General features: G+C 42.2%; 1 protein-coding gene across 3 annotated transcripts in view; it reads left to right on the top strand.

Moving 5' to 3' along the window:
* Window positions 1–25,521, top strand: part of agap3 (ArfGAP with GTPase domain, ankyrin repeat and PH domain 3) — a 678,127-nt gene that overhangs the window by 434,438 nt on the left and 218,168 nt on the right. The window contains exon 10 of one of the 3 annotated variants that reach the window (XM_060823966.1): window positions 23,741–24,121. The exons of the other annotated variants lie outside the window; for them this stretch is intronic. Coding sequence (XP_060679949.1) covers window positions 23,741–23,746 — 6 coding nt within the window. The 3' untranslated portion in view covers window positions 23,747–24,121. Of the gene's footprint in view, window positions 1–23,740; window positions 24,122–25,521 lie in introns of those variants that run through there. 3 annotated transcript variants of the gene reach the window in all.

Raw genomic sequence — 25,521 nt, forward strand, 5'->3', positions numbered from 1 at the left:
GTACAAAACTCTGGTGTGGCCACACCTGGAGTATTGCTTACAGTTCTGGTCACCACATTATAGGAAGGATGTGGAAGCTTTGGAAAGGGTTCAGAGGTGATTTACTAGGATGTTGTTATGAGGAAAGACTGAGGGACTTGAGGCTGTTTTCATTAGAGAAAGAAGGTTGAGAGGTGACTTAATAGACAAGATAATCAGAGGGTTAGATAGGGTGGACAGTAAGAGCCTTTTTCCTCAGATGGTGATGGCTAGCACGAGACGGCATAGCTTTAAATTGAGGGGAGTTAGATATAGGACAGATGTCAGGTTTCTTTGCTCAGAGAGTAGTAAGGCTGTGGAATGCAAGTAGTAGACTTGCCAGCATTAAGGGTGTTTAAATGGTCATTGGTTAACTGTATGGATGAAAATGGAATAGGATAGAATAGATGGGCTTCAGATTTGTTCCACAGGTCGGCACAACATCGAGGGTCAAAGGGCTGTAAACTATTATGTTGTAATTCAGAATGTTCAATAAATGCTGACCCAGCTTGCATTCCCCAAATGATTTTTAAATGCCTCAATATTGCAATTCCACAGTTCTTGCACATCTCTGTGACTTCCCTGCAGATTTGTTCCTTTCTTTCTGTCTTTTGCTTTCTCTCTCTCTCTCTAACCCCTGCGCGTGCACACACACACATACACTCACACACTCACTCTGGAGGGCTATAGAATGTGATCAGACACTATATTGCTTCTTTATTCCAGTTAAATGAATTCTGCCGTTACTTCCTCAATAACATCTCTTTCCAACATTCTAATGTCCTCCCTGATCAGTTTTGCTAGCCCATGAACAATGCTCACTTTATTTTCCCTCTGTTTATCTTATACCCACATTATACCCTTGCTTCCTCTGTGGGTGTGCTAAAAGTACATGTTGTGTATATATTGGTGTATTTATTGTGCCTTTATAGTTTAATGTGCATGATCACATTTAGAATCATGAATAGTGATGCATGAGCATGTTATAAGCATGTATAAGTTTAACTTTGTTTATAGATCGTGGTGTATACATGGATGTGTTTAAAGCATGTACTGTGTATTATGAAGCTGTTATGATTAATATTGCAGTAGAATTGGAAATGATTAGCAGCGTGGGCTATTTATGGCCATGCGGTTCTCAGACCTGTTCCCTGTGGTATAAAACAAGAGTGACAGGAATTAGGAGAAGGCATTAGGTCCAATTGTGGGTTGAATGAATATGAGGTGTTCTCCTATAGGAATTAGGCAGCTTCAGAATTGCCTCCACATTTCCTTTTTGTGTAATTTATTTTGTATTTTCATTTAATTTGTTGGCAATGCAAGTTTTGATTTCTTTTCATGTGAGAGTGTGTTCAATATGCTGGCTTGTTGCAGCTGTTCCATTGCTAATCTGTTTGTACTTCTCCTGAGTGACCATATTTCAACTGATTTGCAGCATTTCTCTCACTTGATGGGAGGGGAAATGAAAGCTTTAAATCTTCTTGTCTGTCTGCGTATCAGCATCTTTTTTACATTTGTAAATGTTTCTGTACTTCAAAATCCAAACACTCTTATCTCACCCAGTGAGGCTGGGGTAGAGTTAGCACATTCTGATACTTCAGCCTGCACGCAATGCTTTCAATGTGTGTGTTGTTTCGTTCGCGGTCCGAGGTGTTTGCTGGAAGCAGTGTTCCCATCGTGTTGGTGGCAGAGCAAGACGTTAAAAGTTCATGCGGGGCATGCTGTTCTACACATCCTGAGAGTGATCGTGGACAGCTACCATCGCCATCGCCATCACCTTCATCGCCATCACTACCACCACCACCATCGAAGTCGTACAGAGATCTGAGCCTGTGTGTACCCTCACCGCGATCGGAGGCCGCGAGGTCAGGCCGATGCCCCCTATATGGACAAAGGGAACAGAAGAGCTTGGATCACTTCACCTGTCTTGCCAGCTACTGCCAACTCTTCAGCTCATTTGTCCTCTCGCATTTCACACAAACGTTCTTGCTACAGTCTCCTCCCCAGATCTTGGGTCGGAACAGTTTCATTAATTGCTTCAGCTCCTGGCCCCAGGAAATGAAGTGAGGAGTTTTAATTTAGCTTCAAAGAGTTCAGCCCTTTCAGTAAAGCTTCTGAGCCCCGCCATCCAGAACAGAACTATTTTTACCTGAGATCAGTACGCTCTGTAAAATGCTGGCACTACCAATTACAAATAAGAGGCTCGACTGCTGACTTGGTTCTTGCTTCACTCCCTCAGCTGAAATCTCCCTCCTGTTGACCCCAGTGCACGTTCTCTCTCACTGTGTCGGCATTTCCCAAATTCAGGGTTTAGCTCCCACCCAGCTCAGTATGCTCTTACTAAACACAGAAGAAAAGTTGCTCCGGCGCCTGTGTCATTCACCCTTTTCAGATGGGAGGGGAATTAGATTGAGTGAAAGTGACATTGTGTGAGCCAGGTTTAGTATCTTTTCTTGCAACCTTTCTTACTTGTCTAGAAAAAAGATGTTGAAAAAGACTAAATGATGAGTGTACTTTAGTTTTTAATGTGTGATTCTATTCAGCAACTATTGGTGGTTAAATGTTGGGTTCAGTGTGTAGGATGGCCTTGCAGAGTCACAGTCCAATCAGAATAAGTGTTACTTATTGTGCAACTGTACAGAGTCACTCTCTATTCAGAGTAAGGTTTACTCAAGTAACTGTACAGACTCTCTGCTTTTTGAGTGTGAGTTTCATTTAGAGAGTAACTATACAGAATTTATACAGAATAAATTTTACTCACTGCAATTGTATAGGGTCACTATTCAGGGTAATGATTACTCACAAACTGTCTAGGTCACTCTTTATCAAGGTAAGAATTACTGTATGATTGTGCAGAATCACTGTTTGTTCAGGCTAAGGGCTATTCACTATTATTTATGTTTATTTAGCAGCAAAATGGTCATTTAAAAGAACAATTATATTTGTGGAGTGCCTTTACTGTAGAAAGCATTACCTCTGGACTTCAGCAGTTTGAGAAAGTAGCTCACTGCCACCTTCCCAACGCCAATAAGGAACAGGCAATAAATACTGGCCCAGCCAGCAACACTTATGACACACAAGTGAATAAAATAAAGTGAAATAAGAGTGGTTGGAGTGGTCTAAAAGGAAGAGCTGAAGGTCATGAGACAAAGAATTTTGGGGATGGAATTCAGGAGCATGGGCTGAAACACTGAACATTATTTAAGTTAAAAATCAGACAACACCAGGTTATAGTCCAACAGGTTTATTTGGAAACACTAGCTTTTAGAGCGCTGCTCCTTCATGGGCGATGCGGTGGCACAGTGGTTAGCACTGCTGCCTCACAGTGCCAGGTTCGATTCCAGCCTTGGGCGACTGTGTGGAATTTGCACATTCTCCCCTCATATCTGCGTGGGTATCCTCCGGGTGCTTCGGTTTTCTCCCACAATCCAAAGGTGTGCAGGTTAGGTGAATTGGCCATGCTCGATTACCCCATAGTTTTCAGGGATATATAGGTTAGGTGCATTAGTCAGGGGAAATGTAGAGTAATGATGAAGGAGCAGCGCTCCGAAAGCTAGTGCTTCTAAATAAACCTGTTCGACTATAACCTGGTGTTGTGTGATTTTTAACTTTGTACACCCCAGTACAACACCAGCATCTCCAAATCAGAACATTATTTAAGATTTTCGCAAAGATTTGTAGCTCGGGTTGTGGCTGAGGTAATTGGTTAGATTGCCGAGATGCTGGGTTATCGTGCAGACATTTCATTACCATGCTGGGTAACATCATCAGTGCAATGTCCGTGAGACACTGTTGTTCTGTCTGGCTTGGTTTTTATGTAGGTCCGGTCTGCTGGGGTGAGTGTCACTTCCAGGTCTTCTCTGTAGCGGTTTTACACTGCATCTATCACGATGTGCATGTTGATGGCCTGTTTAGTTGAAAACCAGGCTTCCAAGAACTCCCTTGGACAGAGATGAGGAGAAACTTCTTCACCCAGAGAGTGGTGGCTGTGTGGAATGCTCTGCCCCAGAGGGCAGTGGAGGCCCAGTATCTGGATTCATTTAAGAAAGAGTTGGATAGAGCTCTCAAGGATAGTGGAATCAAGGGTTTTGGAGATAAGGCAGGAACAGGATACTGATTAAGGATGATCAGCCATGATCATATTGAATGGTGGTGCTTGAAGGGCAGAATGGCCTACTCCTGCACGTATTGTCTATTGTCTGTAGTTGGCTTGTCCAAGAATTGTTACTTTTCATAACCAAATTGTTGAACATCTTGGTCTGTGTGTATGGAGATGAGAGAGAGTGGATGATGTTGGTTAGTTGCCAGTTGGTGTTCATCAATCAGATGGCTAGTTTTCTTCCTGTTTGTCTGATGTAGTGCCTATGGCAGTTGTTAAAAGGGACTTTGTATACCACGTTGGCCCTGCGTGTTGTGGGTATGGGGTTCTTTGTCCTGGTAAGTATTGGCGTAGTTGGTTGGTGTGCTACCATAATACCTAGTGGTCGTAACAGCCTGCTAGTTAATTCTGATATTCTTCACATAGGGTGAGGTGGTCAGTGTTAGTAGGTAGTGTGTCTTCTTGGCATTGTCCGTTGGACAGGCATCAGCAGACAAAGCTGATGGGGTATCTGTTGTTAGCGAAGACTTTGTGTAATTGTTCTTCATTTTCCTTGCTCAGTTCTGGTGTGTTGCAGTTTGACACTCACCCCAGCAGACCAAACCCACATAAAAACCGAGCCAGACAGAATAACAGTGCCTCACGAACATTGCACTGATGACGTAACCCACATGGTAATAAAACATCTGCACGATAACCCAGTAGCTCGGCAAGCTAACGAACTATCTCAGTTAGCATTACAGTGTTGAGTGGAAATCAAGGGATGGGAATCCACCAGAGGCCAAATTCCAGGAAACGCAGAATTGTGTGAGGGAAGTAGGCTGGTTTATAGGTCAATGAGAGGCTACATTGTGGGAGTGGTGAAGCTGTGAATATACTTAAATGCAATAATAAAGGAGTTAAAGTTGATGCATTGGAGCAACAAGAACAAATGTGTTGGTCAGGACTAGGTGGATGCATGAACAGAGCTTGATGTGAACGAGGATACACAAAGTATTTTTTCATTTGTTACAAAAGAATTCGGGAGCAGCGATGTCTTGCTGCAATCGTACAGGGCCTTGGTGAGACCACACCCAGAGTTTTGTGTGCGGTTTTGGTCTCCTTATCTGAGGAAGAACATTCTGGCCATGGAGCAAATGTAAGGAAGTTTTTCCAGACTGATTCCTGGGGTAGCAGGGCTGATGTTTGAAGAAAGACTGCATCAGTTAGGACTATCTTCACTGGAATTTTAAAGAATTGAAAGAGGATCTAAAAGACACCAATAAAATTCTAATGGACTAGATAGGGGAAATCTGTCTAAGGATGAAGGATAGATCATTTAGAACTGAGATGAGAAGAAAACTCTTCATGCGACAGTGGTAACCCTGTGGAATTCTCTGCCACAGGAAACTGTTGAGGCCAAAACATTGAAGACTTTAAAGAAAGATGTAGACACAATTCTTGAACTAAAAGGATATGGGGAGAAAATGGATAATGGGTATGAGTTGGGTGATTAGCCATGATTATATTGAATGTTGGAGCAGCTCAAAGGGCCAAACGTCCTACTCCAAATTCCTACTTTCTGTTTCTTCTATATTTACAGGGATCTGGCTTTGCTGAGTAAGCCAGGATTTATCGTCCATCCCTAATTGCTCTGGGGAAGGTAATGATGAGTTGCCTTCTTGAACCTTCTTGAGTAGGTAGACCTACAGTGTTGTTAGGAAAGAAGTTCAAAGATTTTAACCCAGCGACAATGATGTATTTCCAAGCCAGGCTAGTGAGTGGCTTGGAGGGGAACTTGCTGGTGGCTGTGTTGCTATGTGTCTGCTGCCCTTGTCTATGTCAATGGGATTGGAAGGTGCTGTCTAAAGAGTCTTGGTGAGTTACTGCAGAGCATCTTGTAAACGGTACACACAGCTGCCATTGTACATTGGTGGTGAAAGGAGCGAGTGTTGAAAATGGTAGTCACAGACCCAATCAAACGAGTTACTTTGTCCTGGATGATGTCAAACGTCTTGAGTGTTGTTGGAGCTGCACTCATCCAGGCAGGCAAGGAGTGTTCCATCACACTCCTGACTTGTGTCTTGTAGATGATGGACAGATTTTGGAGTCCACCTTGACCTGCTCTTGTAGCCACAGTTATTATCTGGTGAGTTCAGTTCAGTTTAGTTTCTGGTTCATCATAAGCTGTAAATGTTGATATTGAACAGGCAATAGTTAGAATCTCTTTTGTTTGAGATGGTTATTACCTGGACTGTTTGTTTCGCAAATGTAGCTTACCACATACCACCTCAAATTATCTGTCTGAGATGAGCTGAAATTATCTGTCTGAGATGAGCTGAAGTTTGGAGCACAGGAGAGATCAGGATAACGAGAAAAGTTTAGGAAGCATCAAATTTGAATTGATAAAAGTTTTCCGCAGTGAATGAGTTGTGGCAGCTTTGGAGATGAGTGAGTTTACATTGCGGGAAGTTGGGGAGCGTTGAAAACTCAGCTTGAGGTTAAACATTGAATGACAGGAAAGATGGAAACGATTTTAGGGATTGACTCTGCAATTAAAGCAGGTCCACTGGGTTGCTTCCTGGCATGAAAGGTTGTGTTATGAGGAAAGGTTAAGCAAGTTGGGCTTATACTCATTGGGGTTTAGGTGAAAGAAAGCTGATCTTAATGAAAAATATAAGGTTGTGAGGGGCCTTGTTAGGGTTGATCTGAGTGAATGTTTCTCTTCTGATATCTAAAACGACCTGGTTGTCCTTGTACATAAGTCACTGAAAACCTAGGTTTAGGTGAAGCAAGTAATGAGGTAGGCAAGCAGTATGTTGGCATTTATTTCAAGAAGGTTTGAGTACAGGAGTAAAGATGTCATGCTTCAAACCTGCAGACCCTTAGGGAGACTGCACTTGGAGCACTTTTGCAGTTTTGGGAAAATATATTTTCTGTTGAGGGAGTGTGGTGAAGATTCACCAGGCTGATCCCTGGGGTGGTGGTCTGTCCTTTGAAGATACTGGATCCATGTTTGCTCGAGTAAAGAAGAATGAGAGGAGCCACACTGAAATTTGAAAATGATGATAGGACGTGCCAGGGTAGATAGAATCTGAGTAATTCCCTTGGTTACGGGGAGAGGGTCCAAATCAGAATCAAGCAATGTAGGGGTTTTTTCCTCACTCAGAGGGTTGTGAATGTTTGAAATTCTGTATCTAAGAGAGCTGTGGAAGCTCAGTCATTGAGTATCTTCAAGACTGAGATTAATAGATTTCTCATTACTACTGGTCTCAAAGGATATGGTATCGCTTGGGAGAGTGAAGTAGATGTAGATATTCAGCCATGATCTAGAATGACAGGGCAGGCTCAAGCAGCTAAATGACTGAATGCTGCTTTGATATTGATTTGTTTATTGAGGAATCTAGAACTAAGAATACAGAGTGAAAATAAGTGGTTTCCCATTTAAGAGAGTGAAGAGGAATTTCTTCCCTCAGAAGGCCATTAATGTTTGGAATTTTCTCCCTGGAGGTCAGTAGAGAGTGGGAGTGCTGATCCTTTTGGTCAGCAAGGGACTCCAGTTATGGGGCGGGGGGCAATCAGAAATGTGCCCGAGTCCAATTAGCCATGATATTATCAAATGGCAGTGCAGGCTCAATGTTCCAAATGGCCTACTCCTCATAATTCTTGTGAAGTTATCATTCAAAGATGTTGGAAAGAAAAGGCATTTGAGGATAGTCTCCATGGACAAAGAGGTTAGTGGTTGTGTTTTGGCAGAGAGGGGAGGTGGCTGAAAGAGAAGCTAAGAAGAGAGAGACACTCGCAGGAAGAGAGGTTAGGTGCTGAGCAGTTAGTGAGGGTAGTGTGAAAGGAGTAGGAAGCAGGTTTGTGAAGGGAGCTTGAAAAGAACTAGAAATAGCGTTAGGATGAGTTACATGCAGGTACGAGCTAGAGGCAGGTACAAGCATTGGGTGAGATTTGATTTGGAATAATTTGGCATTGCAATGGATGACCTCCATCTGAATGGCAAAGTGTTCAATGAATGCCCCAAGTATAATTGCAATACTGGCAAAATGGAAATTTACTCAAGTTTATCCTGACAACTAAAAGCAAACAGATCTAAATCCATCCAATTATGTTCACGTAAGTCCACTATCCATAATCAGTAAATTGCTGGAAGGGGTCATTGACAGTTCTATTGAATGACAGTAGACTTTTCACTGATACATCCCAGTGTTTGTGTTCCACCAGTGCCATTCAGTTCCTGACCTCATTGGTGCTTTGATCCAAACATGGTCAAAAGAACTGATCTCAAGAGGTGAGGTAATGGAGTGCCCTATACATCAAGGCTGCTTTTGACTGAGTGTGGCATCAAGGAACCCTAGCAAAACCTAGCCCTAGAAAGCTCTACAACCAGTTGGAGTCATACCTAACACAGGAAGATGATTGTGCTTTCTGGAGGTCAGTCATTTTTGCTCCAGGACATATCTGTAGGAATTCCTCCAGATAGTGTCCTCAGCCTAACCATCTTCCCTCCATCACTAGGTTGGAAGTGGGCATGCTCAGTGATGATTGCACGATGTTCAGCACCATTGGCAACTCTTCATTTCCATTTCCAACAGCTGGACCTGGAAAACATCCAGGTTTGGGCTGAAAAGTGGCAAGTAACATTAGTAGCACACAAGTTTTGGGCAATGACCCACATTAATGTTGCCAAATCCCTTACTTTCAACATGCTGGGGATTACCATTGATCAGAAACTGAATTGGACCAGCCATATAATTACTATGACCACAAGAGCAGGTGAGAGGTTCAGAATACTGTCATGGGTAACTCACCTCATGACTCCTGAAATCCTGTTCACTATCTACAAGACTCAAGTCAGGAATGTGATGGAATATTCCCCACTTGCCTGGATGGGTGCAGCCCCAACAGCACTCAAGAAACTTTACATCATCCAGGACAAAGCTGCCACTTGATTGGCACCATATCCACAAACATTTAGTCAGGCCAGATGCATAGGAACACTTACTACAAGTTCCTGTCCAAGCCATTCACCATCCCGACTGTTCCTTCAGTGGCAGTGGTTTGAGAAGGCAGCTCATCACCACCTTCTCAAGGACAGTTAGGGGAGGGCAATAAATGCTGGCCCAACCAATCGTGCCCGCAACCTATGAATAGCATTTTTTAAAAAATGCTCTTAGTTAAGATTAACATACTACCTTCAGGCCCACTCCTATCTCCCTCAATTGAATGTGAAATTCAGTCCATTACATGATCACTGATACGTAGGGCACCTTGACCAAGTCGTTCATCAATTCCAGGAGAAAGTGAGCACTGCAGATGCTGGAGATCAGAGTCGAAGAGTGTGGTGCTGGAAAGGCACAGCCAGTCAGGCAGCATCCGATGACCAGGAAAATATAGGATTTTCCTGATGAAGAGCTTATGCCCAAAACGTTGATTCTCCTGCTCCTTGAATGCTGCCTGACCGGCTGTGCCTTTCCAGCAACCACACTCTTTGATATTCATCAATCCAATCTTCTTGCATAATACTGAATATGGTATTGCCTGCTCTCTGGGTGGCTCAAGAACGCACTGATCTGAGAAAGCATCGAAAACTTCTGCTAAATCTCAAAAGAATACTGGTCAGACCTTAGTTGAAAGGATGTCAAGAAGTTTGAGAAAATGTAAAGGAGAGTTGTAAGATTGATCCCAGACATGAGGAATTCAGTTAAGTGTAGAGACTGGAGAAAGTCGAATTGCTTTCTTTTGATTAGGAAATATTAAACAATGATTTAGTATAGTTGCTCAAAATTCTGAAGGCTTTTAATGTAGTAAATAAGGAGAAACTGTTTCCAGTGGTAGGATTGTCAGTAAGCAGTGGACATAAATCTAAGTAACTGGTGACAGAGCCAAAGGAGAGCTGAGGAATGTTTTACACATAAATTGTGATTTGGACAGTGCTGGCTGAAAAGGACAGTGAGAGAAGATTCAAAAGTAATTTGCAAAAAGGATTGAATAAGTTGTTGACAAGATGATGATGTGAAATCAGGGTGGAGCAGCTTTTCATTCTGTACGTTCTGTCTTTTCCCTTTCCTAGTGCCATTCTCTCATTGTCCCTGTCACCCTCCTCACTGTTCTCTAGAATATGATTTATCCTGCTCCTTTGCCAGCTTGGTGTGCAATAAAATGCAATAACTGCACAATAATAGCAAATCCAGAATTGTCCTAATGTTGTCAATTGGAGTTTAAGATTGCAAGTGGAAACTATTGGGTGCTGGACCAGGCAGCCATGCCCCTTTCATAGTAATGTGGCACATTCTGAAAGGTCAGTGGGTGAACTGCTGAGAGGAACCATTCAGAAGCTGTGCTAAATAGTACAGGGAGAGACCTGAAGAATTTCCTGTCCAGCCGTGTAGAAACTATTCTTTTTCACCCGTACTGAACTAATCTCACACCTTAATCAATCTTCCACTGATCCTTACAATTCTTGTAACCATGGCATCTTTGTCTTCAACAAAGCAATTCTTCTACTAGAAGAGATCAGATAGTCTGGATGACGACTGGCTTCAATGGCTCTGGCTTGCTGCTCTCCATTCATCCTGTTTTTGTTGCATTCTTGCATCATTTTCAGTCAGTATGCTGTGTCATGATTTTTTTTGTTGAAAATGGATCATGCCATTGAAAGCTGGAGGAAAGGTATTTTGTTAGCTAGGCGGAGTGTGTGATGCTTACTTTCCATTATCTGCACTGTCTGGTTCAGTTTCCATGTTCAAGGGTAACAGAATCTGAGTAAGTCCAACAGTAAACTTTACTGTCAGACGGATAACAGGCTCGTGTTACCCAGCCCTTTGGGAGAATTCCTAGTCAGTTCTTTGTGTTTTTGGAAAATTGACTTCAATAAGTTATTACTTAAGTAGCCAAAGATGTGGAGTATGTATTTATTCATAGATGTAAATTTAGGAATGGTGAGTCATAATCTGGAGAATGTTGTGATGAGGATAGAGGGTGGTATACTTTGTGTGTGGAGATGGATAAAAGATAGCAATCTAGAAATAATAAAGCAGTATATCAAAATGTATAGTTGAGAAAATGTTGAAGACTCATTTATATCTGGTCCAAAGCTGGACTGTCCACTAAAGGAATGGAAATTATAATTATAAAGGCGGAAAGTGGCCAAGAGCCAAAGAATAGCAATGAACTAGTCCTTTGTGGGGAGAATAAATTTGATGAAGTCACTTGAACTGGGGAGATTGAGCATCAAGGAGAATATGATGGGGACATAAAGTGCAGGTGATACTTTGGATGGAAGTTATAGATGTATCAGGAGCAGTCTGGCTTGGAAAAAGGAAAGGAAGGACAGAGCTGAGGTGAGGGCAGTAGGTTCATAGCACACTATTGTAGGAATTCCAGCCTGTGGAGTTGGAAAGGGACAATGGGGCTGGCGGCAGTATGGTTTAACAATAGAGAAGGAGCAGTCCTGTAGAAAAGGATAGCTGTGTTGGGTTGGGATTTTATAATTGGTAGTTTGGAGAAAAGAGGTATTATTTATGATATTTTGCAATAAAGTGACAGGTTGAGAATATGGTCCCATCTAAAAAGTCAGGAAGCCAGTTTTGTTAATGAAAATGGCAAGTTTTCTTGTGGGATTTTGAGTGCTGTATAGGTGGCTGAACAAGTTCACACAGTTACTTACAGATTTGAAATTTGCCGTGTCTGCTTCCTGATTTGTGCTGTGAGCTGTCTCAGCCATCGCAGAAATAGAAACCTCAAATAAATTGAACATCCCATATGCAAAAAGTAAATACTCACCCTCATTCCGGTTACTGTCCTGTGATTACTGTGTGGATTTCAGTTTAGGACAGGATTATAGAGCCATAGAGTCATATGATTCAACCCTTCTGCCCATTCAGTCTGCGTTGGTCAAAAACAAGCACCTAATTATTCTAATTCAATTTTCCAGCACTTTGCTCATTGCCTCGAATGTCATGGCATCACAAGTGTACATCTAAATACTTGTTAAATGTTATGGGGGTTGCTGCCTCTATTGCCCTTACGGGCAGTGAGTTCCAGATTCCCACCACCCTCTGGGTGAAAATAATCATTTCTGGCATTCCCTCTAAATCTCCTGCCCCTTACTTTAAATCTGAACAAAGATCAAAGAACACCTAGATCCCTCTGTATATTGATGCTTCTAAGGGTTCTGCCATTTACTGTATACCTCCTTCCAAAAAACATCATCTTGCATTTGTCCTGTTTAAACTTCATTTGCCATTTCTGCACCCAAGTCTCCAGCTTGACTATATCCTGTTGTATCCTCTGGCAATCCTCCATACTATCTGCAGCTCTCACAAATCTTTGTGTCATCTGAAAACTTACTAAACAGGCCACCTACATTCTCCTCCAAATCATACAACCGGGGTCCCAGTACTGATCCCTGTGGAGCATCACTGGTCACAGAACTCCAGTCAGAAAAACATCCTTTCACCGATACTCTCTCTTCTATGACCAAGCCAGCTCTGTATCCATTTTACCAGCTCACCATGGATCTCATATGAATTCACTTATGACCTTGCTAAAGTTCATATAGACAACATCTACGGCATTGCTTTCATCAGTTATCTTTGACACTTCCTCAAAACTTCAAGTTTGTGAGGCATGACTTTCCCTGACAAAGCCATGCTGCCTATCACTATTAAATCTATATTTTTCCAAATGTGAGAAATCTTCTCCAATCTTCTGAAGATTTCTGTACCACTGATGTAAGGCTCACTGGCCTGTAATTATCCTTGTTGCCCTTCTTAAACAAAGGAACAACATTGGTTATTCTCCAGTGCTCTGGGTCCTCTCCTGTGACTAAAGAGGATGCAAAGGTTTTCTAGAAGTCCCAGCGATTTCCTCACCTGTCTCCCTCAGCATTCTGGGATACATCCCATCAAGTCCTGGGGATTCTTTACCTTAATGTTTTTCAAATTACCAACACCTTTCTTTTTTATATTGACATGCCCTAGAATAGGGAAGATGATGGCCCAGTGGTGTTATTGTTGGATATTAATACTGCGACCCAGGTTCAAATCCCACCATGGCAGATGGTGGAATTTGAATTCAATAAAAATCTGGCGTTTAAAGTCTAATGATGACCATTAATCCATTGTTAGAAAAATCCATCTGAGTCACTAATGTCCTCTAGCGAAGGAAACTGCAATCCTTACCTGGTCTAGACTGCATGTGTCTCCAGACCCATAGCAATGTGGTTGCCTCTTAAACTGTCCTTTTGGCAGTTAGAGATGGGCAATAAATGCTGGCCTGGCCAGCAACACCTTCATCCCATAAAAATGAATTGAGTATTTTTTTTAGATATCACTCTACAGACTCAGCATTCATTATGCCCTTTTCCTTTGTGAATACCTATGCAAAGTGTTTGTTAAGGACCTCATCACTTCATCTGGCTCACACAATTGTCTCCTTTGTCTTTGAGTGAACTAACTCTTTCCCTAACCACCCTCTTGCTTGTTAGTATTACTCTGTATCACAGCACAGTCGTTCAGGCAACTGAGCTGTAGCTAACCATGCTGGATGATGGCCTGTGATGCAGAGTGATGCCAACAGCATGGGTTCAGTTCCTGCTCCAGCTGAGGTTACCATGAAGGACTCTCCTTCTCAAACTGTTCTCTCATCAGAGACCTCAGGTTAAACCAGCACCTGTCATTTCTGTCAAGGGAGAGAGTGCAGGCCGACAGTCTGTAAGACTATGGCGAATTACCTTTACTTATAAAATCATTTATGATTTTCTTTTATCTTGTCTGTCATTATCCTTTCATGTTAGTTTCTGCTCTCCTCACTCACTTCCTTTTTATGTTTCCCTTCCCCATTCTGTACTCCTTTAGGACTTCTGCTGTTTTGAGACCTTAGTAGCTGACATAAGCCTTCCCCTTTCTCTTTGTCCAACTCTGCATATCCCTCAATATACAGGGTTCCCAAGATGTGTTGTCTCACCCTTTGTCTTCATTGGAACTTGTTGGAAATACAGACCCTATTTCCTTCATGAATACATCTGATGGTCTGAAACAGATTTACCTGAAAGTATCTGCTCCCATTCACTCTGGCCAGTGCTTGTTGTGATACAATCCATTATTCCTGCCAACTCTAGATCGCAAGGACTGTGAATAAAACCTCTCCAGTTCAGCATCTGGGGATGCCTAGTGAACTCAGTGAAGAGTCCATGTCTTCAGGAGTAAGGGAGTGAACAAGTAGTTGTGTGTGAAGCAGATTTTCGTGGATTAGGTAAATTGAGGAGAGAAGTAGAGATACTTTCCTATTCAATCTGTTCAGGGATGTTATTCAACACCTTTGGAGCATGTGGAACTTGATCTCGGTCTTCTGGCTGAGGTGGGGACAATATCATTATGCCACAGGAACCTCACAGGAAATAGATTTAGAAATTAATGAGCAGTAGCAGGGAACGAATTAGGAAAGAGCTTGATTGGATCTGTATTTAGAGGTGTAGCTGTAATAGGATAATTTCAAATGAGGCTGCAAAGGAGGAGGGAACTGTTTAGAATAAGGCAGGTTAGATAATGTGGATGATAACATAACGATAAATAATACAATCAGAATGACTTGTAGAGGGAAGATTCAGTGGAAATAGATGTTTCTTAAACTTAGATTGGGGTATTTTGGTGATAAAGCATTGGGTTTTCAGAAAAAAAGTCAAAATATGTAGACGTGGAATGGAGAAAGAGAGAGCCAGGAAGAGAAATGGACTAGCTATGATGAGTTGTATTTAGTGTGTGGTTGAAATAGATGTGAATGAGCTGAACCTACAATTAGATATTGTGACATTGAGCTGTCCAGTAGAAAGTCAGATTGGGTCTTGGGCTGCAGAGTAGTAGTTTGCTGAACATAGAGGGTAGGCTTGTTGGAGGGAAGAAGATGGAGAATCATATTGAGAAGGGATCAGTTGAACTGGTGCTCAGTAAGATATGAGAGATTAGTGCAGAGTAGAAGCGAGGCTTCGTGGAAGGGCATTGGTGACATACGTAAGCAAAGGCCATGTACAATAGAGTTTTGTATGGAGTAGTCATGTTATCTTGTATAGAAACCAATATTCCCAGGGCTGTAATAACACTTTGAAGCTTGAATTTCTCTATGTGATCTGAATATTTTGAATTTGATGCAAGATAGTGCATTGACACTTTTCCAAAGGGCTCCATTTTGGTCACTCAGCTACATTTCTACAAAGTCTTGAATGCAAAACTCAAAGCAGAGAAGCTGAATTCAAAGATTATTACAACTTTTATTATTGGAGCGTGGGGTAGCTGCCTGTTCTGTACCAGGAAACTGAGACTTGAAAGATGAATCTTCAGGCCAGGTTCTTTGTTTGCCTTATTGTCCTCTTTTGCCTGGTACAATATACATTGCCATCCATCCATTTTTCTCTTCGATCATACCTTATCATCTTTCTCCCCCAGGAATTTACCATACTTTTTTCTTTTCCCGTTATTTTCTTGTAGGCTTCGTTGGCGATTTGGCGCCATTGCTGAGGCTTGTTGCTTGAGGATCTCCTCAGTTCTGCCGAGGCATCCTCAATCGTAGTTGAAAGTGCAGCGTTCAGCCAAACAGAACGCTACACTTGGCGGAAGGTATGATCGAAAGAGTGATTGCTGCTCACCATAACACGTCTGCATTCTCTTGGTTAATGATCTGCAACATGGAGGTTGTTCAGTGTTTGGGAGGGAGGCAGAAAGTTGTTTCAGGGTGTGGGGAATAAGGTGGATCATTGAGATTGAAAGTCAGAATAATGAAGCTTGGTGGTAATTAAAATGAACAGAGTGAGAGAGTATCATGCTGAGTTTAGCACAACTTCATTCTCTCTGTGCAGCTGGGATGAATGGCTTTCATTTCTGTTCAAACCAACACGTGCCCCTCCCTGTATGAACCATCCAAACTCTGCCACCAAAACAAACAGGCCATTTGACTAAACTAATCCATCCTGCTGATTACTCTCCATGTAAAATAATCATTACAATTACATTCTAGCCACTATAATCTATACCAACCCTTTTCAATTCGCTTCTCCAACCTCCTTACAAATGTTGATCTTACCTTTAAAGGGGGAAGATGGTGGTGTAGTGGTAATGTCACTAGACAAGTAGTCCCAGGCTAATGTTTGGGGCACGTGGGGACAAATCCCACCAAGATAGATGGTGCAATTCAATACAAATCTGGAATGAAAAGCTAGCCTGATGGTAACCATGTAGCAAACACTGTTAATTGCTGTTAAAAACCAATCTGGTTCACTAATGCCCTTTAGGGAAGTAAATCTGCTGTCCTTACCTGGTCTGGTTTACATGTGACTCCAGATACACATGTGGTTAACTCTTAACTTTTCAATAAAATGGTTCAACAAGCTACTCAATTCAGTGGCAGTTCAGGATGGGGAGTAGAGACTGGACCACACAGCAATGTCCACATCCTGTTAATGAGTAATGGAAAATAGACCTAACCTTGTATTAAGCACTAACAATGGAGTGAGCTCCACAGTCTCACCTCTTTCTTGTATGAAGAAGTTTTTATTTTACAAATTCTATTCTGTATTGTTCAAAATAAAATCAAACGTTTTCTTCCATGCGTTCCTTCAGAAAAGGTAGTATTCTAGTGTATCTCTGTTGAACATGTTCTAAATCCTCTATAATCTTTCTCTTTACGTTTATCCAGGTAATGTCCTCTCTGTTTACTCCTGGTCACTCACTGCCATCCTTCTCCATTACTGTCCATTCATTGTCCTCCCTCTTCACTCCAGTTCCCTCACTGTCTTTCCTCTTCACTCCTGTTTCTTCACAGTCCTCCATCTTCATTACTGTCCACTCAGTGACCACCCTCTTAATTCCTGTCCATTCACTGACCTCTGTCTTCACTCCTGTCCACTCACTGACCTCTGTCTTCATCCCACATACATTCGGGGCACCATCCACGCCCTCCACCTCCTCCAAGACTATTGTTTCCCTGGCCCCCAATGCCTCATCTTCACCATGGACATCCAGTCCCTATTCAATCCATCTGCCATGACCAGGGCCTCCAAGTTCTGTCTCTCTTCCTCTCTCGGTGTCGAAACAGTACCCTTCCACTGACACTCTCATTTGTTTGGCTGAGCTAGTCCTCACCCTCAATAATTTCTCCTTTAAATCCTCCCACCTCCTTCAAATGAATGGGCACCCACATTGGCCTCAGGTACTCCTCTCTCTTTGTATGTTAGGTGGAACAGTCCATCTTCTGCAGTTACACAGGCACCATTCCCCACCTTTTCCTCCCCTACATTGCTGACTCTATCGGTGCCACCTCATGCTGCCATGATGAGGTTGAACAGTTCGTCAACTTCATCAACACATTCCACCTCTGGACATTCTCTGACACCTCCCTCCCCTTCCTGGACCTCTCCATCTCCATCAACAGCAAATGACTCAACACTGACCATCTTCTACAAACTCACCGACTCCCACAGCTGCCTGGACTACACCTCCTCCCACTCTGCCTCCTGCCAAAATGTTAGCCCTTATTTCCAATACCTCCACCTCTGCTGCATCTGCTCCCAGGAGGACCAGCTCCACCACAGAACTCACCAGATGACCTTGATCTTCAAAGATCGCAATTTTCCCTCTGACGTAGTCGACGATGCTCTCCAGCACATCTCATCCATTTCCCGCACCTCCACCCTCAACCCCACCCCTCCAATCACAACAAGGACAGTATTCCTCTGGTCCTCACCTTCCACCCCACCAACCTCCATATACATCGCATCATCCTCTGCCATTTCTGCCACCTAAAAATGGACCCCACCACCAGGGATATATTTCTCTCCCTGTCCCTATCCGCTTTCTGTAAAGACCATTCCCTCTGCGTCTACCTCGTCACGTCCACGCAGCTCAATAACCCACCCTCAAATCCTGGCACCTTCCCCTGCCACTGCAGGAATTGCAAAACCTGTGCCCACACCTCCCCCCTTACCTCCGTCCAAAGCCCCAGAGGAGCCTTCCACATCCATCAAAGTTTCACCTCCACTTCCACACACGTCATTCACTATATCCGTTGCTCCCGATGCGGTCTCCTCTATATTGGGGAGACTGGATGCCCCATGACTAAACACTTCAATTCCCCCTCCCACTCTGCTGAGGACATGCAGGTCCTGGGGTGCCTCCACTGCCGCTCCCTAATCACTTTTCACCTGGAAGAAGAACGCTTCATCTTCTGCCTCGGGAACCTCCAACCACACAGGATCAATGTGGATATCACCAGTTTCCTCATTTCCCCTCCCCCTACCCTATTTCACTTCCAACCTTCCAACTCGGTACCACCGCCATGACCTGTCTTACCCGGCCATCTTCCTTCCCACCTATCCACTCCATCCTCCTTTCTGATCTATCATCATTACCCCCGCCTCCATCACCTATTGCAATCTCAGCTACCTACCCCCCAGCCCCACCCCCTTCCATTTATCCTTGCACTCCCTCAGCTCACAAGCCTCATTTGATGAAGGGCTCTTGCCCGAAATGTTGATTCCCCAGCCCCTTGGATGCTGCCTGGCCTTCTGTGTTTTTCCAGCACCACATTCTTGACTCTGATCTCCAGCTTCTGCAGTCTTCACTTTCTCCCTCTTCACACCTGTCCACTCACTTACCATTGTCTTCATTTCTGTCCACTCACTGTCCTCCTTCTTTACTCCTATTTTAGCTTTATCTTTCCTGTTTAGTCAAACCCCAGCCTTGATACTGCCATTAATTTTCTGGAATCATTGTAATACCAAAAAAAGATAATTTAATCTATCTATTTTTCTTCACTTCAGCCAAATTGCAAATAATTCCTCATTTTTCCCAATTTTTCTATGACTAACTTAAACTTGTGACCTGAGATCATCACTAATTATTTTATTCCTCAGTAGTTCCTTTTGAATTGCTTTTATTTTTGTAAATACTTTCATTCTTTGGCTGTGGACCTCATTGCCAAGGCTGGTATTTATTGTCCATCCCAGTCATCCTGATGACTCTTCCTTTGACATAATGTGTTGTTTGATCACTTGAGAGGGGGGTTAAGAATAATTGAGTAAAAGCAAAGTACTGTTGACTGCAGAAAACTGCAATCAGTTTAGAAACTGCTGGACAACTTCACAGATCAATTCAGCACCTGTGCAGACAAATTGAGTTAACTTTTCAGAGCAATAACCTTTTATCTGATGAAAGGTAATCAAATTACTACTTTTACTCCATACGGACCCTATTGTTGTGTGGTGAGAAGTCAGATTCGGTAAGGACGAAAGGTTTGCCTCCTTAAAACACTTCACTTGGCTTTTTCATAACAATTTGACAGCTTAATTGTCAATTTTAAGGGTACTTTTTTTTTATTTTCAAGATCTTCACACTGAATTTAATATTCATCTTCACAAACAAAAACAGAAGTTGCTGGAAAAATGCATCAGGTCTGACAGTATCTGTAGAGAGAAATCAGAGTTAATGTTTTGGGTCCGGTGACCCCCAGTCCTGAGGAGGGGTCACCAGACCTGAAACATTAACTTTGATTTCTCTGCGCAAATGCTGCCAGACCTGCTGAGTTCTTCCAGCAACTTCTGTTTTTGTTTCTGATTTACAGTGTTTGCAGTTCTTTTGGTTTTTATTTAATATTCTTCTTACTGTGCTGAGATATCTTCAATGGATGAACTGTACAATTATATAAACTCTTGACTATATACCACTCACTACTGTAAGCAACACTGAAACAAATCTATATGTGGTCCATTCTTGAACACAACACTGAAACTATCTGCTGCTGTACACAACACTGCAGCTAGACGATATATTGTCCATTCATGTACACATGCTTCACCTAGACTTATGCAACCCTAAAACCACAGGGAAAAAAAAATAAGAGTAGGTAGTTTATATACAGAGCACTGCGACAAGACTTTACTACGTGTTCCTGTGCACAACACTACACCAGGACTATACACTACCCACTATACATCACTGTTGCCAATCTACATACTGTCCACTCCTGTTTATGATACTTCAACCAGACTGTAGATTACTGTTGTGATCCTAGCAATTTTGTTACTGGGAGAAAGTGAGGACAGCAGATGCTGGAGATCAGAGTCAAAAAGTATGGTGCTGGAAAAGCACAGCAGGTCAGACAGCATCCGAGGAGCAGGAAAGTCAATGTTTCAAGCATACGCCATTCATCAGGAATGAATTGTTATTATTGGACAAGCCAGGAATCTGGCTGGATAGATTATAATTTTATTTGTTTTTGTTTTAACAAAATGATATTTCTCTGAAGCATGTACACCTTATTCTGGAGTTTTCACTTTAGCACCTAAACAGAAGTCCATTATAAATAAATGAGCAAAAATAAAATAGAGTAATCCGAGGTATCTACTTCAAATACTAATTCAAAGATTTTAAAGACACACATAAAGTATAATCCCATTAATCCCAAATAATCCTTTATGAATTGAAAAGAAACAAAGCAGCTTTTGTCCAGCACCCAAACTCCTGTGGTGCAATTCTCAAAACACTACTCGTACAACACTCACACCAGAGTTTCTGTAGCAAACACCTTGGTAGATTTAAGTCTCGTGCGATTTTGACCGGAACTGCAGATAGCTCCTTCCTGATGTTACAACACCCCTGAACTTCACTGTACTTAGATTAAATCACCACTTCCAGATTTTTATCACAACACATTTTGTCTGGGACTAGCATTAGAATTAGATTCTATTGTCATGTACTCAAATGTAGGAATACAAGAAAAGTGTAAAAAGTCACCATTCTCCAGCGCACCTTAGTTACACACTTGTATACAGAACAGGAATTTTAAAAGTTCCATCAGAAATAAAAGAAACAAAACAAAAAGGAATGAAAAATGTCCAGATATTAAGGTCTTATCTCACCTTGATTAAGCCACAGCCTGGAGTCTCAGGAGGAACTGACATTGGTGCTGCTGACATTACCATCTCTGCTCTTTTCCTGCTGCTGCCATTGACTTTTCATTCCAAAGTAATCTAATTCTAATACCCTTCTCAGGAGCACTGATCATACAACCATCCTATTCCAAAGTCTTCACAGGAGTAAAACTAACCAAAGTCAAAATGAAACTTAAGTTTTTGTCCCTCAACTATGGGCATTTCCCTTAACGTTTAAAAATAAACAGATTTCAGAACTCTGTCACAAATCTTTGAGGTCCCATTTGTAGCAGTTGGAACACTGTCAGCCAGGTGGATCTCATAGAATGTGAGTTCCCTGATTGGGACTGTTAACCTGGTCCAATTCGGGGTGCTGGCTGACAGATATAAACAGGAGTGTTGGGTTTCTGCTCAGTCTAGGGCTTAGCTCTGAGTTAGTTGGGTCAGTGTTATGTAGTATGCACATGCAAGAAAAGGGGGTCTTGATGACGGGATACCAGCCTTCGTGGTCTATCTCACTATTATTTACCACGCTGGGTTACAAATAATCTAAAAATAACAAAAGTCCCTTTATGCACAAGTTCCATAAACTCTACAGCCAGACTTCAAAAACTGTCTTTAAAACAAATTGCCATGGTTACAGAAATATTTAAAAGTTAATTATTAACCTCAGACACAGAATAAAACAAAAATTCAAGTTTACCGCAACTAACATTAAGTATTATGCATGTGGATTCAAACATTACATCATACTACCCACTCCTGTACACAACACGGTAACTAGACTTTTTTTCATTCACAAGCTGTTGGCATCGTAGAGTCATGGAGATATACAGCACGGAAACAGACCCTTCGGCCCAACCCGTCCATGCCGACCAGATATCCCAACCCAATCGAGTCCCACCCGGCAGCACCTGGCTTACATCCCTCCAAACCCTTCCTATTCATATACCCATCCAAATGCCACTTAAATGTTGCAATTGTACCAGCCTCTACCACATCCTCTGGCAGCTCATTCCATACATGTACCACCTTCTGCGTAAAAGATTTGCCCCTTAGGTCTCTTTTATATCTTTCCCTTCTCACCCTAAACCTATGCCCTCTAGTTCTGGACTCCTCAACCCCAGGGAAAAGACTTTGTCTATTTACCCTATCCACGCCCCTCATAATTTTGTAAACCTCTATAAGGTCACCCCTCAGCCTCCGACACTCCAGGGAAAACAGCCCCAGCCTGTTCAGCCTCCCCCTGTAGCTCAGATCCTCCAACCCTGGCAACATCCTTGTAAATCTTTTCTGAACCTTTTCAAGTTTCAACATCTTTCCGATAGGAAGGAGACCAGAATTGCACGCAATATTCCAACTGTGGCCTAACCAATGTCCTGTACAGCTGCAACATGACCTCCCAACTCCTGTACTCAATACTCTGACCAATAAAGGAAAGCATACCAAACACCACCTTCACTATCACTATCTAGGACAGTGTTTATTACCTGCACCGAAGTGACCACAAGGCAGTTAAAAGTCAAACACATTGCTGTGGGTCTGGAGTCACATGTAAGCCAGACTAGGTAAGGATGGTAGATTTCTTGCTGTAAAGGGCGTTAGTGAACCAGGTGGATTTTACTTGACAGTTCACTGTAGTTTTAAGGTCATCATTAGACTCTTAATTTCAGATTTCTTTTACTATCTACCATGGTTGCATTTGAACATGGGCCCCCAGAACATTGCCTGAGTCACTGGATATATACATAACACTGCAGCTGGAGTGTATACTCCCCCTTCCTGCAGATAAGATTGCAATTGCAGCTTGTACACAGCTTACATAAGCTTGGCTCTAGGGATAAAGAACTGGGATATGGATCTCATTAGGCAGTTTCAAAGCATTAGCACAGACATAACAGACTGAATGGCCACATTCTGTGCTTGTAATTATTTTGGTTTTAAAATCAATATTACTTGCCTGCTTTTTACTTTCGAATACAAAATCAAGAGTTAATTTGCCTTTTTTAGACTCATCCATTACCACCTTTAATGAATAAGCGTCCCTCAACTTCTTGACTCTTATATAAATCATATTGTTGACATGTACTTCCTCTCGTTAATCTTACACAATTGACAAACTTGAATTTTCTTCCCACAATGAAGCTCTGTCCATCTTGCTGGAGAATTCCAATGAAGCTTTCGCATGTTCCAAACTCAATTCATTTCAGCGCAGTATCATTCATATCATCGTTTCAACCACAAATAAGTTCCCTGTTTGCTTTACTTTCTTCCTGCACCAGTGTCTCTTTGCATCTGACTTTATCCCCCTTCATCCCACTGGTATAAGTCTCCACTGTTTCAAACTTCTTCAGGTTAGTGTTTTTGGAAAGGGGCCAAGGATGGGACAGGAAAAGGGGAATTACAGGCTGCTAGGAAATTGACTTGATAATGCCACATGCTTCCCTGTAATGTAGAGCTTGTGTTGGGATGTGTCCTTAAGTTATTTGTCTGGTGGAAACCCAGATTCCCACTGGGAGAATGAAGACTGTTATGGTGAGAAATTACCTCCTTCGAATGATGGCCAAAAGCACGTTTATTGTACAAGGCAATTTGAAAGGTAAGGCAGCACCAGAGCAGCTCACATAATCCAATGTGCTGTTTGAATGTGGAAGTGGATGTGTTCTGCTACACCATTCTGAGGAGGGAGTAAGTCAGTGCTCACTTTCTTAATACAGTACTAGGCAGGACTGCGATACTGGGGTAACAACATCTCTCCCATGGTGGAAGAATGGACCGCATTATCACTGTGTGTGGCAGCCTGCAAGCATATGTTCAGTCGTACACAAGGAAGGTTGGAGAGCATTTGGAAAGAATTTTGGGACATCTGAGACTCGAACATTTCATCTGACCAAATCCATAGCCGGCACCAATGGTGATGGACTCCTGTTGACCATCTTTGCTTTGCCAGAGAATAAATTGACTGACCTGAATCCATGGAGTGTTGCCTCTAACTATATATTAAGAGCAAACTGATTTAATGTACGCTGTATACATTGGATTGTCTTGCAGTGTGCTTGATATTTCGTCTGCATTGTCCACTGTACAAGGAGCTGTTCTCGGCTGATGCATTCTTCTGTATTATTCTTGTTGTAAAACCAATAAAACCATAAGTTATAAAACATTGTGCACAGTTATTGAAAAGGGAGTGTTATTGCAACTTTGCATTTAATATGCTTGGATTTTTTTCACCATGCTTTAAAATAGTTTAAACTTCAGTTTTTTGGAGATTGGCCAGCAGAAGGAGAAACTGTACTGGATTATAAATGTCAGTTGCTTCAAATGAAATCATGAATCAGGCTAAATGCACATAGGTTTTGCTGCAGTTAGTAACTTGCAGCAGATTGAACCCCTTCGCTTGGGACATGGTCCAGGGCCCTGTTCCATATACCCACCCTTCACATGTGGGCTTTGGTACATAGCCTTGGAAACTGCTGAGACTTTTAATGAACCAGAGAGAGATTGTAAGTTTCAACAGTAAATGCTGAAAACAAAATTGCTGGAAAAACTCAGCAGGTCTGGCAGCATCTGTGGAGAAAAAGCAGAGTTAACATTTCTGGTCCAGAAACCCTCCTTCAAAGTTTACTCTGCTTTCTCTCCACAGATGCTGCCAGACCTGCTGAGTTTTGCAGCAGTTTCTGTTGTGTTTCTGATTTGTTTTCTGATCCACCGTTTGTAGTTGTTTTAATTTTGGATGAGCATGAAGAAGTTGCCTTTCTGAGAGTGTCCACCTCTAGCAGGATTGTGATGCGTTGTGATAACCCTAACTTTTATATTACTTAGCCTGGTCCAGGGTTAGAAAAGAGGTACAGGTTCATTGGTCGTGCTCCAGTAGACCATGCTGCTATCATGGAACCCTTTCTCCCGGACTAATGACTAACGAACCATTGAGGTGCCCAATCACATCGCATTCGGAGCTTGGTGCTAAAGGCTTGAGGGCAATGAGAATGTTGCAGAGCCATTTGAAAATGTGTGGGGACTCTTAACAAATATTCATTGATGGATTGACCTTAATTAAATCTCATATATAATGTGCTGTGGAAATGATATTAACCAGTGAAGTTATTTCTGGGATACTGTGACTCCATGGATAAGTACAAGTCTTCAGTTTTAATGGAATGCTTTTTCCCCCAGTCGGTGTTTATTTCCCTCTTTTTCCTCACCTCAGCAGTTTAATTACTAGAGAATTAGTATTCATTAATTTTGTTGTAGACTTTTACAATTTAAAGAATGTTATGTCTGAAGTACTGTTGTTCAGTTTTCTATGAATACCAGCAGATGGAACTATTGTACTGTCAGCCACTTGCCTGTCTCACTGGTAAGTTGCACACTTGCAAACAGATTCCTGTTCTCACAAATTACAATTTATTGCGGTAAGTTTGATTTTGAATTAGCAGCTGGACAAAGTCTACACATCATGACTGGATGTGAAAATCATTTCACTGATTGTTTCTCCCTG

The sequence above is a fragment of the Hemiscyllium ocellatum genome, chromosome 4 (assembly GCF_020745735.1).
Source record: "Hemiscyllium ocellatum isolate sHemOce1 chromosome 4, sHemOce1.pat.X.cur, whole genome shotgun sequence".
Lineage (NCBI taxonomy): Eukaryota > Metazoa > Chordata > Chondrichthyes > Orectolobiformes > Hemiscylliidae > Hemiscyllium > Hemiscyllium ocellatum.